Source organism: Ixodes scapularis, unplaced genomic scaffold (genome assembly GCF_016920785.2).
Source record: "Ixodes scapularis isolate PalLabHiFi unplaced genomic scaffold, ASM1692078v2 PGA_scaffold4__175_contigs__length_147842914, whole genome shotgun sequence".
NCBI classification, from domain to species: Eukaryota; Metazoa; Arthropoda; class Arachnida; order Ixodida; family Ixodidae; genus Ixodes; species Ixodes scapularis.
Genome location: NW_024609879.1, coordinates 61,196,475 through 61,213,433, shown reverse-complemented (window position 1 = coordinate 61,213,433; position 16,959 = coordinate 61,196,475). Strand labels below are relative to the sequence as shown.

Genomic DNA, 16,959 nt, shown 5'->3' with positions numbered 1-16,959 from the left:
TCAAGAAGAGCCAGCTCCACAGGCTTATTTTTTTGGAATCCATACTGAGCTTTAGTTATTAGCTGTTTTTTTGCACAAAATGACGATATTTGATTTAAAATAACTTTTTCTAAGCATTTCGAGAAAATTGGAAGGATAGAAATTGGGCGATAGTTCTTTATGTCTAACCTATCACCTTTTTTATATAGTGCTGTAACTTTGGCAACTTTCATTTTGTCTGGAAAGGTTCCTGTGGAAATACATAAGTTGTATATATGAACCAAGACATGGACGATTTCATTAATTACGTACTTGACAGGTCTTATCTGAATACCGTCAGCATCACGGCTGCAAGAGTTCTTGAGTCCAAGAAAGGTTGAACATACCTCTACACTGTCGGTTGCATGTAAAAAAATACTGCTTTCGTTTCCGGACAGGGAGTAACTACAAGACTCATTTGAACACAGTTCAGGTTCTCTATGGACAAAATAATGGTTAAACGCATTCACTAGTTCAACTCCTGTCAGTACGCGTCCATTGAGAGAAATTCTTTCTATTGTTTCAACATTCTGTTTTCGTTTCATGACTACACTTAGCTTGCTCCATAGCTTATCTGTGTCCCCTGCAGAGCTAGAAAAGAGGTTTATGTAGTAAGCTTCCTTGGCATTCCTTAACTCTTTAGTTAGTTTATTACGATAGACCTTAAACGTTTCCAAGTCTGAAGGGATCCTTTTCTTAATAAATGTTAGATAAAGCCTCTCCCGCTTCTTAATTTTCCGTAAGAGCTCTTTTGTTAACCAAGGTTTCCGAAATTTCTTATTGAATTTGCGCTCCTTATTGATAAAGTGCTTCTTATATGCTGCAACAAATATGCCGAGGAAAATATTATAAGCTATATTGGCATCTCCTTGTTGAAAAACTTCGTCCCAGCACGTATCCTTAAGCTCTTTCTGAAACTCGCTTAAGGTCTTTTCGTTAATAAGCTGGAATGTTACGTTAGTATTAGATTTTTCCTTTTCGAGGGGGGTTGTTCGAACTGACAAACAAACAGGCATATGGTCACTAATTGGACAACTCAAAACTCCACTAATCATACACGATGGATCATAGCTTGTTAAGAAAAGATCAAGAGTTGTTTGCGTCGTTTCAGTAATCCTTGTAAATGACTCAATAGCATTCGTACACCCATTCGAAAGGAACACCCTCTCAAAATCTTTTTTCCTCGCGCTATCAGAATTCATATCGATATTAAAATCACCACCTATTATGACGTTTTGTCTGCGGTAACTTGCACAGGCCAACATATTTTCTAGGAATGAAAGAAAAACATTCAAAGCACCATCTGGTGGCCGATAGCACACCGCAAAAATTATATCCCTTGTCTCGGCACACAACACTTCATAACCGTCGGTTGAAGCAGAAAACTCTTTCAGCAATTCACATGACATTGAATCATTTATGAGCAGTGAAACCCCACCCCCACGTCGTGAAGTTCTATTAAGATAGTATGTTCTTTTTTGAGGCAACTGAAAGATGGCAACATCGTTTGAATACCATGTTTCAGTCAACATAATAACATCCCAATGCTTATCGGCATCAGCAAAGAAACTTTCAAGTTCAGTTAACTTGCTATTTACAGACTGCACATTCATATGCAGACAACTCAGTCTGTCTCTCCGTAATCCGAGAGACGCAAACCATTCTTCTTTAGTAGTATGGCCCAACTGAATCATAAAATGTAAAAAAAAATAAAAAGGAAAGACAGCTTGAGGTGACTGACTATCTACCGCACAGACTTGTACGTAACGCGTTACAAGTAATTGATTACTTGTAATCAATTACAGTTAAGTGTAATTTTGTAACGCTTCAATTACATTTGTCAAGCTGTAACGCTCGGAGTAATTCAATTACCTTTTTTCTGTAATCAATTACAAAATCAATTACACAATTACCAATTACATTTTTCACCCCACAATTCTTTTTTCTCACAAAAATCAGCATAGTCACTCAGCCATGGAGCAAAAATGAATGACATTTTTTTAACATCTAAAAAAAATAAAACTAGGATTAGTCGGCAAATCCTTTTTTCTTTTACGCCACGCTCTTCTACAAGCGCGCCACCAGCCTTGGCTGGGGAGTTCCGGATCTCATTGCAGATTGCTGATAAAGTCGACGGGAAGCGGGAACTCGCTATTGACTTTTTAGTGGGCTTTGTTCCTTAGGTCGACGCGTCAGCTACACGACAAGCTCCGGGTCTGAAAACAAAAAAGGGAACAATAACCAAACAAAATTGTGTACGCAATATTTTACTGTGTATTTGTGTATTTCTGTCATCGCAATAAGAAGTAACGTGAAAGTAACTTGAAAAGTAATCAATTACTTTGCAGTAATTGTTCAATTACTTCTGGGAGGCAGTAATCAGTAACGGTAATCGGTTACTTTTTTGACTGTAGTAATTGTAATTGTAATCAGTTACTTTTTTTCAGTAACGTGTACAAGTCTGCTACCGCAGGACACGTAGGTCATCCTCGCATTTTATAATTGTTGCCGAATCGCCAGTCGCTCTACGCACGAGGATTTTTCCATTCGCATGCCATGCGTATTTATAGCCTGATTGTTTGAGCCATTCTTTGGCAGCTGAGAGAAGTCCCCTAGAGCGGGAGGTCATATTTTCACAGATGAAAACCCTATCCTCGCTGTTTCTCAGGACTCCCCTTTTGGCCAGCCACGTATCCCGCAGCTCCTGACGCGCGAAACGCACGATGATTCCACGTGTCCTTCCGGGCCTAGCTGGAAGCCTGTGAACAGCGGAGACGTCTTCCCCGGCCAAAGTACCAACTTCTAGTCTCACTGCTAAGTCGTTCACCTTACTCAAAAGGTCTTCGCCGTCGGTGTCAGGGATCCCATGAATCTCAATGTTAAGCCGCCTACTACGCCACTCGAGTGCATCAACGTCCAGCTGCAGCTGGGCAAGGGCCTGAGGTCCGCCGGATTTTTCAATTTTTTCGACTCTATCTGCGGTACGCCGAGACTATTTGTCTCGGCGTACCGTTTGAGATAATCGGTTGCGACGACTCCCCATCGGTTTCCTTGCGTCGATGAAGGGAATGGGCCAAGTATGTCTATTCCGATTTGCTGGCCTCGGGCAGATTGTGGCGTAATAGGCTCAAGAAGTCTTGCCGGTCTCGTCGGTGGTTTTTTCCGTCGTTGACACTCGCGGCAAGATCGGGTGTAGTGGTGCACTGTCTCCGGAAGCTTGTGCCAGTAGTAGTTTTCGCGTATCCTGGCAAGAATTCTGCAGCCAAGGTGTCCCGCCGTCGGGTCATCGTGGCAGGATTAAAAAATTTCTTCTCGAAGACTGGAAGAGACCACCAACAGCCACGCCGTGTTGTTGTCGCTGAAGTTCTCCTTGCAGAGCATACCTCGTCGGAAAAAGAAGCTTGGCAGTGTTCGTACAAAACCGCGGAGAACGGCTCTTCCTTGTCCCTCTAGGTGCTCGACGAGTGCTCGGCGCTCAGGGTCCTCTCGTTGGAGTGCTGCCATATCGCTGACATCCAGAGCGCCGAGGAAACACTCATCGTCGTCCTCTTTGGTGCAAGCAGGAGCGGCCTTGACTTGGGCCCTTGACAGGCAGTCGGCGTCATCGTGCTTCCGGCCGGACTTGTACACCACGTCATGTCGAACTCCTGCAGTCGTAGGCTCCACCGGGCGAGGCGTCCGGAGGGGTCCTTCAGATTCGCCAGCCAGCAGAGCGAGTGGTGGTCTGTGACCACGCGAAAAGGACTTCCATACAAATATGGGCAAAACTTTGTTATTGCCCAGACGACAGCGAGGCACTTCTTTTCAGTAGTTGAATAGTTCCTCTCCGAGTTAGACAGCGTCCGACTTGCGTATGCGATGACTCGCTCTGCGCCGTCCTGCATTTGGACTAGTACCGCACCCAGTCGGGTGTTACTGGCATCGGTGTGGATCCCGGTTTCAGCAAACTGGTCGAAGTGGCCAAGAATCGAGGGCGTCTGTAGTCTTCGTTTGAGCTCGTAGAATGACCTCTGGTGCTGTTCTGTCCACTCGAACTTCACGGCGTCCTTCCTGAGGTATGTCAGCGGTGCGGACAGCTTGGCGATGTCTAGAACAAAGCGCCTGTAGTAGGCAAAGATTCCGAGAAATCTTCTCACAGCCTTCTTTTCAGACGGCGGCGTAAATGCAGCTACGGCTCGGGTCCTTTCGGCGTTAGGTAGAACACCTTCGTTGTCCACGACGTGGCCAAGGAACTTTAGTTCCCCATAGGCGAACCGACACTTTGTGGCTTGAGTGACAGGCCGGCGATCTTGATGACTTGAAGCACGGCTTGAAGTCGTCTGAGGTGTTCGTCGAAATCTCGTGAGAATACCACGACATCGTCCTGGTAGACGAGGCAGCTCTGCCATTTCAGACCTGCCAACACGGTGTTCATAGCGCGCTGGAAGGTGGCTGGTGCCGTACAAAGTCCGAACGGCATCACCATGAATTCGTACAGTCCGTCGGGAGTGACGAAGGCAGTTTTCTCCCGGTCACGTTCGTCGACTTCAATCTGCTAGTAACCAGTTTTCAGGTCCATCGGCGAAAAATATCGGGAGTGGCGCAGTCGGTCTAGCGTATCGTCGATGCGGTGGAGCGGATAGACGTCCTTCTTCGTCACAGCGTTCAGTCGACAATAGTCCACGCAGACCCGGAGGGTTTTGCGTGGACTATCATCCTTCTGTATGAGCATGACTGCGGACGCCCACGGACTTCTTGAGGGTTGAATGATGTTGTAGTCGAGCATCTCCGGAACTTGATCTTGAATCATTTTCCTTTCCTTTAAGGAGACTCGATAGGGCGACTGGTGACAGGGAGTGCGTCGTCGTCGGTAATAATGTGATGCTTCGCCATTGGTGTTTGGCGAACTTTCGATGTCGTGGCAAGAGGTCACTGTATTCGGCGAGGAGATCAACCAGTTGGTGGCGCTTCGAAGCTGGTAGCTCGGGGTCGATGTCGAGCGGCAGCGGCGTCGTGCTCTTCTGCTGTGGCGACGAGGTTTCTTCGGAGATTGAGGTGACCACGGCTGGCGCCTGAATCTCCTCGACGTAGCCCATGGTTGTACCCTTCGTTAGGTGCTGCGGTTCCTCTCGAAAGTTTGTCACGAGAACAGTTGTTCGTCCTTCTTGACGATCCGTTACGCCTCGTACGGCGCCAATTCCTTTTTCAAGGAGCAGTTAGACGCTGCCTTCCCGAAGAGCTTCACCGTGCATGGCTGCGTCGGTTATGATGCTGACAAAAACACTCGACGGCGGTGGCAGATTCACATGGTCGGCTCTAACTCGGATCGCGGATGACGTCGTGCAGGCCTCCACCGGCGCAGAACGGGCCTTCGCAGCGTCAACTGGTTTGCCCCGAGGTGGATGACAGCGCCATACTCGCAGAGAAAGTCCATTCCGCGGATAACGTCCCTCGAACAGTCTTGCATAACGGCGAACTTGACAGGACACTTCTCACCGTGGATCTCGACGCGAGCAGTGCATCTCCAGACTGGTGTGATGAGGTGTCCTCCGGCGGTTCTTATATGTGGTCCATTCCACGGCGTCATGACTTTTCGAAGGCGGCGGGAGAGCCTCCCACTCAAGACTGAGTAGTCTGCTCCGGTGTCCACGAGTGCCGATGCGTCGAGGCCGTCGATAACAACGTTTAGGTTGTTGGACACCGATGCAGGAGCGTCGTTGTGATGCGTAGCGTCGGGAGATTGGGAGCGCTCGGTCGTTCTTGGACGCTCTTTACTTCGGTCGTCTTCGGTAACTCCACCTCCAGGGGTGGCCGCGTCTAGTTTCCCCGGCGAGGAGCGAGGGGCGACAGGCTTTTACGCCGGGGTCGGGGCATCGGCGAAGCTGGACGTCGTGACGACAGCGACCGGAATTTTCGGCGGGAAGCAGGCTCGGTCGTCGCATGTATTCTTCGATCTCCCGACGGCGTTCACCATACCGGGGGCGCGGGTCGTTTGGGTGGAATCCGCGCAGCCCGAGTCGTCGGTATGGGCATCGGCGGTACACATCGTCAGTTTCCCCGCAGTCGTAACTAAGCGGGCGCCGGTCGGTAGTCCTCCAGACGCCTGCTTCCTCGGCGCAGGTTGCTCTGGGTGAACGTGCGCCTGATCTTCCTGCCGTCGGGGCTACTGCGGCGTTGGGGCGTCTCTTCGGGGTGGAGCCGTGGCTTGGCGCCAGCTTGCGGTGGTCGTCTGGCCACTGCGGCGTAGGTCAGCGTCGGCTCATCGGCTGCGGCCTCGGTGACAGGGGCATCCGGAAGGAACGCTCGCTGAACCTCGTCCCGAACAACCTCGGCAATAGGGGTTGAGGCTGGGCGCTCAGCTGTCGGCAGAAGCTTCTTAAGTTCCTCCCGGACGACCATGCGATAAGCTCTGGAATGCCGTGGGCAAGGTCGGAAGGGGACGGCGGAACCGCGCTGACGGCGGGTAGCCTCTGGTTATGGCTGGCTCGGGCTTACAAAGGACGCTCGATGTTCGTCGCCTCTGTTACAAATCCTTGAAAGGTCGTTGGTGGGTTGCGTACGAGTTACCGAAAATGTCGTCCTTCACGCCGCGCATCAGAATACGCACCTTCTTTTCCTCGGGGGCCTGAGGGTCGGCGCGGGAGCTCAGGCTCAGGACGTCTTCTACGAAACTCGTGACGCTCTCCTTGGGGCCCTCGGTCCTGGATTGTAGCAAATCTTCGGCCCTCTCTCTTCGGTGTTGATTGGCGAACGTACGCGTCAGCTCATTCTTGCAAAGCTCACATGAAGTCAAGGAAGCTTCGTGGTTTTCGAACCAGCGCCTTGCAGTTCCTTCAAGCGAGAAATAGAGGTTCTGCAGGCGCTGTTCGTCACTCTACCCGTTGTGGCGAGCCACACGCTCGTACTGGTTGATCCAGTCTTCGACGTCCTCGTAGATCTCGCCGAGGAAGGGATTTGGCGTCCGCGGAGTGACGGGCAGGACGACGACGGGCGGGGTGGTCATCGTAGGGATGTTCTTCATCGGCTTCTGCAGCAGGGGTCCGGATGCCGGGAGTTGGACCTGTGGTACGGCGGCTTGCTCGGGCGTCGGCGTCTTCTGCGAAGGGTAGCCTACCGGGGCTGAGCACTTCTATTGGCCGCGATGTCTTCGGAGGGGTAGGCTTCACGGGCATAGAATGCGATACCCCGCACCTCCACCTAAATGTCACGAATGACAATTGATGAAGCGATGGTAACTGAAGAAACTAAACGTTAAAGGGGGCGAGCTTCTGCCCAAAAATAAAAAAAAAGAAGCAAAAGATAACAGCAGAGCGTCACGGGCGTCGATGTCGGCGAAACCGCAGGACCCAGCACGGGGGCGAGACTGATTCCACTCGCCTTGCGGAGTCCCTTATCTACCCTCGTCCGTTTCTGGATCATTCGGCGTAGAAATTTTGATGCGTAGAATATTCTGAACTAGATCAGGCGAATATGTTCTCGAACTTAAGAGAAGGCCAAATTGAACGATTGAATAAAAGGACAGTCCGCTGACTGAAATCAAACCTACACCTACCGCGCGAAAGTCACGCGCGGTAACCACTCGGCCAAGCAAGTGCTTGCTCGCCGACGCGTGTGGCAATATCTCTTTCTGAAAAAGTCGAAATCATTCGCGAATTTCGTCAGCCGTCTTCTCTTGGATTGTTTTAGGAATTTCTAGGCCCGTTGATGTTAAACCGCAGGTTTATACCTCGCTGCGCCACAATGTTGAACCCTTTACAGAGCTTCTAAAGACAACAAAAGGTCTTCAATTGCCACTTTTATGGAACGAGCAGGTTGACTCACCATTTGAATCAGTAAAAGAAGCCGTGTCAATTGCAACATGTCTTGCTCACCCAGTGCAAAATTTTAGAACTCGCTGCGTGACTGATATCTCGGATACTGCTGTTTGCGCAGGGCTACAACAGAATTTAGATGGCGACTGGAATCCCATAGTTTTTTGTTCTTTTTCACAGAATCTAAAGCCGCCAGAAACTCGCTACAGTACATTCGGGCGAGAAATGCTGGCTACATATTTAACTCTGAGGCATTACCACTACTTTCTCGAAAGAAGAAAATTCCATATCCTCACAGACCACAAGCCACTGACTTGCATTTAAAGATAACCACTGTGTGTACTATGCATGAGAAATTCGCCGTCTGGAGGACATTTCGAAATTCACCGTCGACCTTGGTCACATCAATGAACCACAGACCGCAGTTGCGGGCACGCTGTAACGTGTCGGTGCCATGTCTTCAACCTGTCCTGACATCCAATCGGAGGCACTGACTGTAGAACAGAAGCAGGATTTGCAACTCGAAAACCTCCAACACCCTACAACCCCTTTACAACTGGAAAAAGTATATTCACCCTAACCTCTAGCTGCAGTAATCTATGGCGTATCCATGGTAACGAACCGACAGTACGTTACCCCCCAAATGCTTCGACAAAATTTAGACCAACTCCACAGACTAAATCACCCGGGCAACCAAGCTACACGACGCCTCTGAAGTGCACGCTACGTGTGGCCACGTATGAACGCCGACATCCGCGATATGACCAAAAATGGTCTCTTCTGTCAGCAATCAAAAATTAATTGGCACACCAATACCCCACTGGTGCTTTTTCTTGCCCCGCGAGCACGCTTCCATCACGTGTACCTTGGCATTGGAGGTCATCTCTCTCGATCTTAAAGTTTAGCCCAAACTTTTACGTGCGTCGACCGCTACACACAGAGCCGGAAGCAGCACATCTACCAGATATCACAGCGCAAACAGTCGCAGCAACCTTCGTTAACGTGTGCGTCAGTCGCTTCGGATGTCCTTCTGTCATAACAACGGACAGAGGTCGACAATTCGAATCATCCTTTTTTTGACTCATTGACACAATTGTTGGGTACTCGCCACTTTTACACTACGGCCAATCACCCATCCGCCAATAGTAATGGTTCAACGCATCCACCGACAGCTCATAACCGCCATCACTGCAAGAGAAAGACGCAATCATTGAGCGGATCACCAGCTCATAGTGTTGCTTGGCCTCCGCTCTACTTTTAAAGGAGACTTCAATTTCACCTCAGCATAGTTGGTATATGACGTGCCTTTACGTTTACCGAGACAACTCTTTTTTTCTTCATACAAGAAAGCGTCAACATTCTCTTCTTTCATCACTATCTCAACAAATTACGAAATGTGATGGCTTGTTTACCTCTATTACACCGTGAACCAGCACAACTTAAAGTTTTCTCCATACAAGATCTCTCCAGTTGAGCCATCTTTTCCTACACAAAAAAGGCGAAAAAAGGGGTCTTTCTCCACCTGACCATGGTCCTTACAAGGTCCTGGCGCGCACCACGAAGATTTTCACGCAGGAGATCAACGGTCGCCAGGAAAATATATCGGCCAACCGCATACAACCCGCCTATATGGACAGCACTGATTCAACAACCGCCTCCACATCACCACATGTTCCTGCTCGACCCTGCAACCTCCGTTTCGTGGCATATTTAATTCACGATCTCAACGTCACCCTCCAGATGAGAGTTTTATAGGCGGTGCTCTAACTTTGCCTGGGTCGGGGCGGTAGCCCCTGGAAAGAATTCAACGATAAACTGGTGTCCGTCTGACGCCCTACCGACACCTTAACCTGGGGCCCAAATCTGGACACTTGGCGAAGAAGTCGGACAGAAATCCGGCGGCCGTAATTGGCCAACGCCGTCCTTGACCTTGGCGCCGGCCAATCATAGCCGCCACATTTCTTGCCGACTTCCTCGCCAAGTGTCCACACTAGGGCCCCTGCATGAACACTTACGTTCCTTTCATTTCAGAATGCAAGCATGCCATGCTTGATTCTTGGGGGAAAATCCTGTGGCGACATGCCACGGTGTATAAGAAAAGAAAGTCTAAGCTCGAGGCTACTGTCCCGCGCGGTTAGGAATTTAACAGTGCACGAGCTGGACATGAGACTGTTCGGACGTCCTTACAGCCTAGTAACGAAGTTAAAAAAGTACTTATACTGCTGCCCCTGTCCAAAATAAAAAACAAGTGTCGCCGTCATCCCCCTCATCTATAGGCTTTTCGGCAATTTAAAGAAAGTAGCCACTAATATCGATGCGCCACTTGTGTTCTCAGTTCCTACCATATTTTGAAGCCCTTGCCCAAGAACTAATAACGAAAGAGAAGCGAGTGACGCATGCAACAAGAGGCATTGAGTTGACACTGTGGGAAGAAATTGAAACCAACTCGCACGTGAATCGCTAGAGGCCCTTCAGTTGCACTCCACCTTAAGAAGGAAGGGTTCCTGCGGGGAGCCACGGTGTCCGGGCAAGGACAAAAAGAAAGAAGTAATCGCCACTACCTCATCCCCGAAAAAGCAGAAATTGAAAAGCGGCTTAAAAAATAGAAATAAAGTATGAGAAAAGCGATAAAAAAAGAAAAGAAAAGAAAGAAATATTTACTCGACAATTGAAAAAGAAAAATAGGAACATTAAACAGTTGTAAGTTCAGCAGTGTGAATGGTGTTTTTTTGTGTGTGGTGTGATCTTTGTGCAGCTGACCCATCGAAAGCATTTCAACAAATACGTGGAATGCGCAGCGTCGGTGGTTTTTCAGATGCCGACAACGTGTGGGCGTGTTTACATTGTCCAAACCGGCAGATGCCTGAATAAAAGAGCAAGAGAACATAACCTTTCAGGAAAGTAAACACCGTCAGGCCACTTGGCGGTGCACTGCTCTGCACAAAGGTTACTCCCAGCCAAAGCTCTAAACAAAAAAGAAAAAAAAAAAACGAATTTGTTTTTTCGCTTTTTTGCATTAAACTTTGTCCAGCTGCTTGCGCTCAATTTTACTTCCTCCTCGTGCCGCCCAGCGAAGGTGTCGGGCTGCGTATTACACGGTTTCGGGTTCCATTTCTACTGAGCTGCTAGAAAAGTTTATCTCGTCACGATTAGGTATTCCTAGGAATAATTATGTATGACCATGTATGATGGGCATCTTCTATATGCCTGATATAGTTTGTGTATGCTTTATGTTACATTGGCATTCGTGCAAGGCTTTTTAGTCGCTCTCAAGTGTAACTCTTTTAACATAAAATTCAACCTATCAAACCATTTTATGTTAAAGAAAAACGTAAAAACAAAGCAAGTTAAAGGGGAATTCCGGCTATTTTTTCATGGTCGCTGATTTGCCTAAAAAGTGGCTCAACACATCGATAGACACGGTTGTACAAGTTCCCCGGGTATTGTGTGAAAAGAAAAACATTTCGTGAAGTTATTGTATTTTCGAATTACGTTTTCACCGTGTTTCTCAAACCGCTAGCTCTTACTGACAACATTGAAGTGTGACCACAGAAACGGTACAAAGTAAGCGGTAAGCCATGTTTCCAACTAATTACAAGACGTTTTATGGTGGGAAAAGAGTGCTTCGTAACTGATTCATTGAGAAGCACGCAAAAAACTCTCGACATACTCTGTTTAAGACTAACTGGGCGACCAGAAAGTCTGCACCGTTTGTGACGTCACAGCACTGGAGAGCGCGCGGAAGTTTGAATCTAGGTTTCTGCATCATCTGCTTTTACGGTTTTCTGACCTGCCATTTTGAATTTCGAAAAAAAAATAAATAGCATACCGTAAAGACTAAAGTCCGGGTAGTTAGGAAATGCAATTTGCTTGGGGTAGGTAAAAGCGGCCGGAGTACCACTCTAAGATGGAAAACAAATGACAGTGATTCTGAGGTCTGCTGTAGGTCTCATGTGATGTTTTACTATAGCAGCGAAAAACCCTCGAAGTTTGCCTTTTTTTAATCAAAGCATTTTTGATATTTTGGGGATCTCATAAATTGAGAGGTGCGAACTACATTTTCTTTAATACGGACAATGCGCTTTCAGGTTATTACATTGTAGCTACAAGAATAATGCCCGCGACACCACTTTGCAGCAAGTGGATTGAGATGCACACCATTTACTAATATTCTGAGAGAAAAAAAAGTTTCCTCATCGCGCGAGCTGTACACGTTCGACCGCTGCCGGTAATGGCTGCCGACGTTCCATTTTCACAGCTTCTATTTTTTTTTTTCAAAATATAAGAGATTCATGTGCAACGGAATCGTCTTGCTACATACAGCTGCTAAATTATTCGCAGTTCTGTGTCGCAATTGGAGGAAGAAATAGAGTGAGGGAAACCACGGGCGGCTGGTTCCTGACCTGCAGTTATTTAGAAGCCTCATTTGTACAAAAGTCTTGATCTGTATAAATTGATATAAAAGCATTTTATTCTTCAGGTGTAGTCGAAGAAATCACCTAGTACACCGCGATATACGTATACCTATAAGATAAAACATATAAAAGACTGTCGTGTCATCTGTTGCATCTTTAAGATACTTAGCGGGCTGCTCCGGCGTCTCAAAGAAGAGTGCAGCTATAATCACGGACCAGATGAGAACGGCAGTTATAGTCACTGACAAGGCGAGAACTCCTCTAGCACGAACTTTCCCCGTGCATCCTGAGCGCGCATGCAGCCAAAGCAATAGAACACGGTTAAAATTGCGCGTATATCGAAAGGAACACAGAAGAGAGAAGAGACAAGCGTAGACATGTTCAATCATTACCAACTCGCCCAACTAACCACCTTGCAAAATAGAAGGCATGAAGCTCCTGCTGGAGGCTCTGCATTGGAAACGCACGCTTTTTCGTTCTCAATCTGTGAGTGACTATAAAAAGCAAGTAAGTTCGTCTCATTTTTACTTCAAAACAAAATGATTCGCTTCGGAAAAATAAAAAAAAGAGAGTTGATATCTCTTGGATGCTATCTCTGAATTGAAAACTTACAATTTTGTCGACTCTTGTTCCATCAAGGTTTTCCCTAAACACAATATTTTCCGAGAGTATTGCAGTCTTTTGCAGCCTCAGAACAATGTCGTCTTGAATGTATAGCACCTTTTCAGCGTCGAGTCCTCTTGCCTCAAGAAGCCTTGGATAGACGACTATGCCAGGCGAAGGAGCTGTGTTGGGCATAAAAGCGTATTTCATTAGTATGAAGTGCTCTGCCAGTATATATTTTCGGTACATTATAATTTCTGACGTGTTAAAATCAAAATTAGTGTAATTTTCAGAAAGTGTTCAAAAGTACCTTGTTTTTTTAATGTGTTACTGATATTTGTTGTTGAGTAACTGCTTGATGCTATTGGTATCTTTCATACATCGAAAGTCAAGATGGTCTACACATGAGACAACAAACGTAAATCTAAAAGTGTTTGCACATTTTCAAGGATGATGCAAATGATAAAATATGACACACCTAAAAATACATCCGGTATGATTTATTCGAGTTCTTTTAGTACTGAGATAAGAATGACCGCCGCACCGTAAAGCCCTTGATGGACAGGTCTTCGTTTCGAGCTATTACTCGTACGAACGACAAGGCACAACCTTTTACGGTTTGCTCCTAAAAACCCACGAAGCTGGAGCCCAGATATGTGTGGCATTTAAGACAGTGCATCGCAAAAGTCCGCTCAGTAAACTATACGCTTTGTCTTCTATAAAAGATGCATTTCGCTTTAAAAAAAATGACGAGTTATTATGAAAACAAGATAATAACGACTCGTATGCTGCAGGAATATTCCTGGTGAGATGTCTCTCTGTGCGACGATACTAGAACTCAGTTAGGAAACTGCCATAGAATGCTGCTTTGAAAAGTGGTTTCAGTCCGTACTCGAGAACCGAAATAATGCGATCCCAACGCGGCCATTTCTTCCGCAGCGGCCACCCCGGCAACCGCACAGCTGTTGGCATCAGGCCAGGTCGAGTTGCGCAAGGGCCGGTAGCGCTATCTCGCAGTGCCACCTCGCAGTACCGTATTTACTCCAGTAATAGCCGCACTGTTTATGAAGAAAGCCTCAGTTTTCGCTTTTCTGCGGAGCACGCAGATGGCCAATCACTGCGATCGACAGCATGATTCCAGCTGTTTACGGGACAGAGATAACGTCTTCATGCGCAGAATTTTATCTGTGAAGGTTGCTTCTGTATGGAGAATCGTGTTCTGGATCTGGTTATTCCTTATGTTGTTTATGCGCAACGGAATGATTGGCTGTATATGTGTTCTATGGGAAAGTAGACGCAAGGCACTTGTTCATAAATAGTGCGGCCATTGCTCGAGTAAGTACGGTAGCTATATAAAGCGACTCGCCGCTAAAGGACGCCACTGTAATCGTATTTAGTTGGGACCTGGTGGACGCGAGCATCCCGGGATTCAAGGGTGAGTTTTCCAAATGAGTGTTTTAATTACGTTGCCTCTGTGGTGACGATTGTCTTTTGCCACCTGGATTATTCCCTCGAAAAAATAGTGTGGCCCGCTCCTGATATGACTATTCAAGCACGGATGCTAATGTTTCTAAATAGGAAGTCACTGACATACTACGAAACGCAGGCCTTGGCATATAATGTTCACGCTTCTTGCCTCGTGATTGGATCTCCTGCCTTTTTTTCGGCTAATGCCGACATCAGATGGCTGCGGAGAGGTGACGAGATGCTCCAGACTCGCACCACTGTCCGTTTCTTAAGCCGTCAGGGATTATAGCGTGACGGTAATCTAGTTATTTGTCGTTGTAAAGCATCATAAACGAAGAAAAAAACCGGGAAGACGCCATATTAATTGCCTAGCTGCGCTTCGTCATCAGGTGCCAGTTGTGGCTACCTGTTAATGTGGTGAATGCTAACTGACTCAATGGTGGCAAGGTGCGCGGTTTGCAAACAAGGCGCATACAGCAAATACGTTTTGACGTTCTCACTATTTGTGGCACCCGCCATCGGCGGGCAGGTGAGCCTGGGCTGAGTATCGGAATACACATGGGCCAAGCATTCTAGGAAGTTAAACTACGTCTTACACTAGAAAGTGAACGCAAGGGGCGAGGTGTTTGTCATCGCTACTGGGACACACACTTACCAAAATCGGCGACGCGTATGAGCAGCCCTGAGAGGAACGCGCAATGAAAGGTTCCGAACATGTCTTCTAAAATTTTTGCTGAATGCACATGATAAATCCAGTAAGGGTTATATATATGTACATGCGAGACAGTGAAAGGCATCTATTTCATCACCTTTTTTTAAACGAATACCAGGCGCGTACGTAGGGTGGCTCTGGAAAAAGAAGGAACATCTGTTTATGTTACGCATCTCTAGATCTTTTCGTACGGTTATGACGTCAGTAGGAAGAGAGTGGATGCCTTCTGCGATGTGACGTTCGAAAACGGCACATGAAGCAGCGCACCTTTAACAAAGGCAATACAGTAAAAGTGCGTAATTTTTTTTTGTTTTTTTGACACTGGTAAATACGCTGAAAGTAAATGGCTATATTGAAGTAACGGATGTGATAACGGTACGTTACAATGTGCGCACTTTTGCCAAGATGTTTGCATTGACAACTTACGTCATTATGTTGCCGTATCTGCGTCAGTGCTCTTTGTGTATTCGTTCCTCCTGCTGTGTTTTGTGTTGTTTATTTGAAGCTGCCAGCGTAGCGCTGCTGGAAGAAGACCGTTCTGCCGCAATTAAGTCCCAGGAGTCGGTTATAACATGTATCATTAAAAGACTGTTATGTAAGCTGAATATGAGAAGAATACATTTAATTCAATTTAAGTATGTGCTTCGTTTTTAAGTTGAATGGAGCGCGTGTGTACAATCTATTTTGCTGCAGTCTGCCCAGTCATGGTGGACTAGAGCAAGTGTAGCGATCGCTCGCTTCTCTCGGATCCGGGAGCGTTCCCGGATTTCCTACCTTAGCGGCACAGTCACCAGTGTATCACCTGAAGGCTAATAGCAACGTCGCAGCAGCACTCCGCGCTGCATCGGCGATTCCGAGATATTCTCGCTTTTCTACGCTGGACTGTCATGCACGCCTGGGTACCTCAGGTGTACATACATTACGGATATATGTCTAAAGTTGAATGAACACATGTTTTCTCGTAAAATTAAAAAAAAAAATATGTATTGGGCTCAAACACCACATTTGAAACAAGGTGTAAAGTTGGGCGAGTTGGTTGATGGTCATATTGAAGGGGTTAAAACAGCGCAAAAAAGACGAAAGACCAGTAAAAGGAAACACACAGACACAGCGCTGACTTACAACCGAAATATTTACTGCTGCGCCATTCAGCAAGTAAACTTGAAAGGAGACAAACATAAAAGCAATCGGTCCGATAACACGTCAGCCTCCACTCAAGCCGATACGCGGCTACACGCATTTACCCGCCTTTCTGGTAAACTTAATTTCATCAGTAACCAGGGCAAGTAACGGAACAATAATGCACATGCATGCGTCATGGTTGGCAATAAAAAAAGCTTCGTCGATCTCCCGAGCATACTTAGTTTTATATCGGGCTAAAATCTTAATTTCATTAGACATTGGAGAGCGCGCTCTCCAATGTGTAATGAAATTAAGATTTTAGCCCGTTCACCAAAAATGTGTGTATATCGTTTACAGTATATAAAGGGATACAAGAAAAAAAAAGGTGGAGAAAGGGAAGCGAAGGCGCGCAAACCACTAGGGCCACCCGTTCACCACAGAACACTGGCTACTTGGCGCGAGTCAACGCCCGGTTCAAAGGAGCCAGCCGTATAAGCCTATCTGTCCATCCTCTGCATTCCTTCGACTACTTGCGCCCCTAGCGGCAGGCGTGGTGCATATATTAAGTTGGCCCCTGCAAACCTCTCTCCTTCCATGCACCTTCTACCTGCTTTTTACTCTCCTTTTTTCTTCCACCTCTCTCCCTCGGTCCTCGAGCGCGTCTCAATGGCGAAGGCTACAGCTGCGTGAGCCTGACGGAGCGACGGAGTATCTGGAGAACCGCTTGCTGCAATAATTCAAGACCGCGAAACCGAAATCAGAAAATATATCTCCTCAGATATCTTAAACATTTCGCCTGAGTATTGCTTTGGGTCCCCCCCAAAAAACTATT

At 47.0% G+C, this 16,959-nt stretch overlaps 1 protein-coding gene across 1 annotated transcript in view; it reads right to left on the bottom strand.

The window, feature by feature from the left end:
* Positions 1 to 15,017, bottom strand: part of LOC115324421 (venom metalloproteinase antarease-like TtrivMP_A) — a 41,504-nt gene extending 26,487 nt beyond the window's left edge. Inside the window, exons 1-2 of the mRNA XM_029985023.2 lie at positions 14,949 to 15,017; positions 12,836 to 13,008 (exon numbers count right to left, since the gene is read on the bottom strand). Of these exons, the coding sequence (XP_029840883.2) occupies positions 12,836 to 13,008; positions 14,949 to 15,009 (234 nt within the window). The 5' untranslated portion in view covers positions 15,010 to 15,017. The remainder of the gene's footprint in view (positions 1 to 12,835; positions 13,009 to 14,948) is intronic.
* Between the last annotated feature and the right edge of the window lie 1,942 nt (positions 15,018 to 16,959).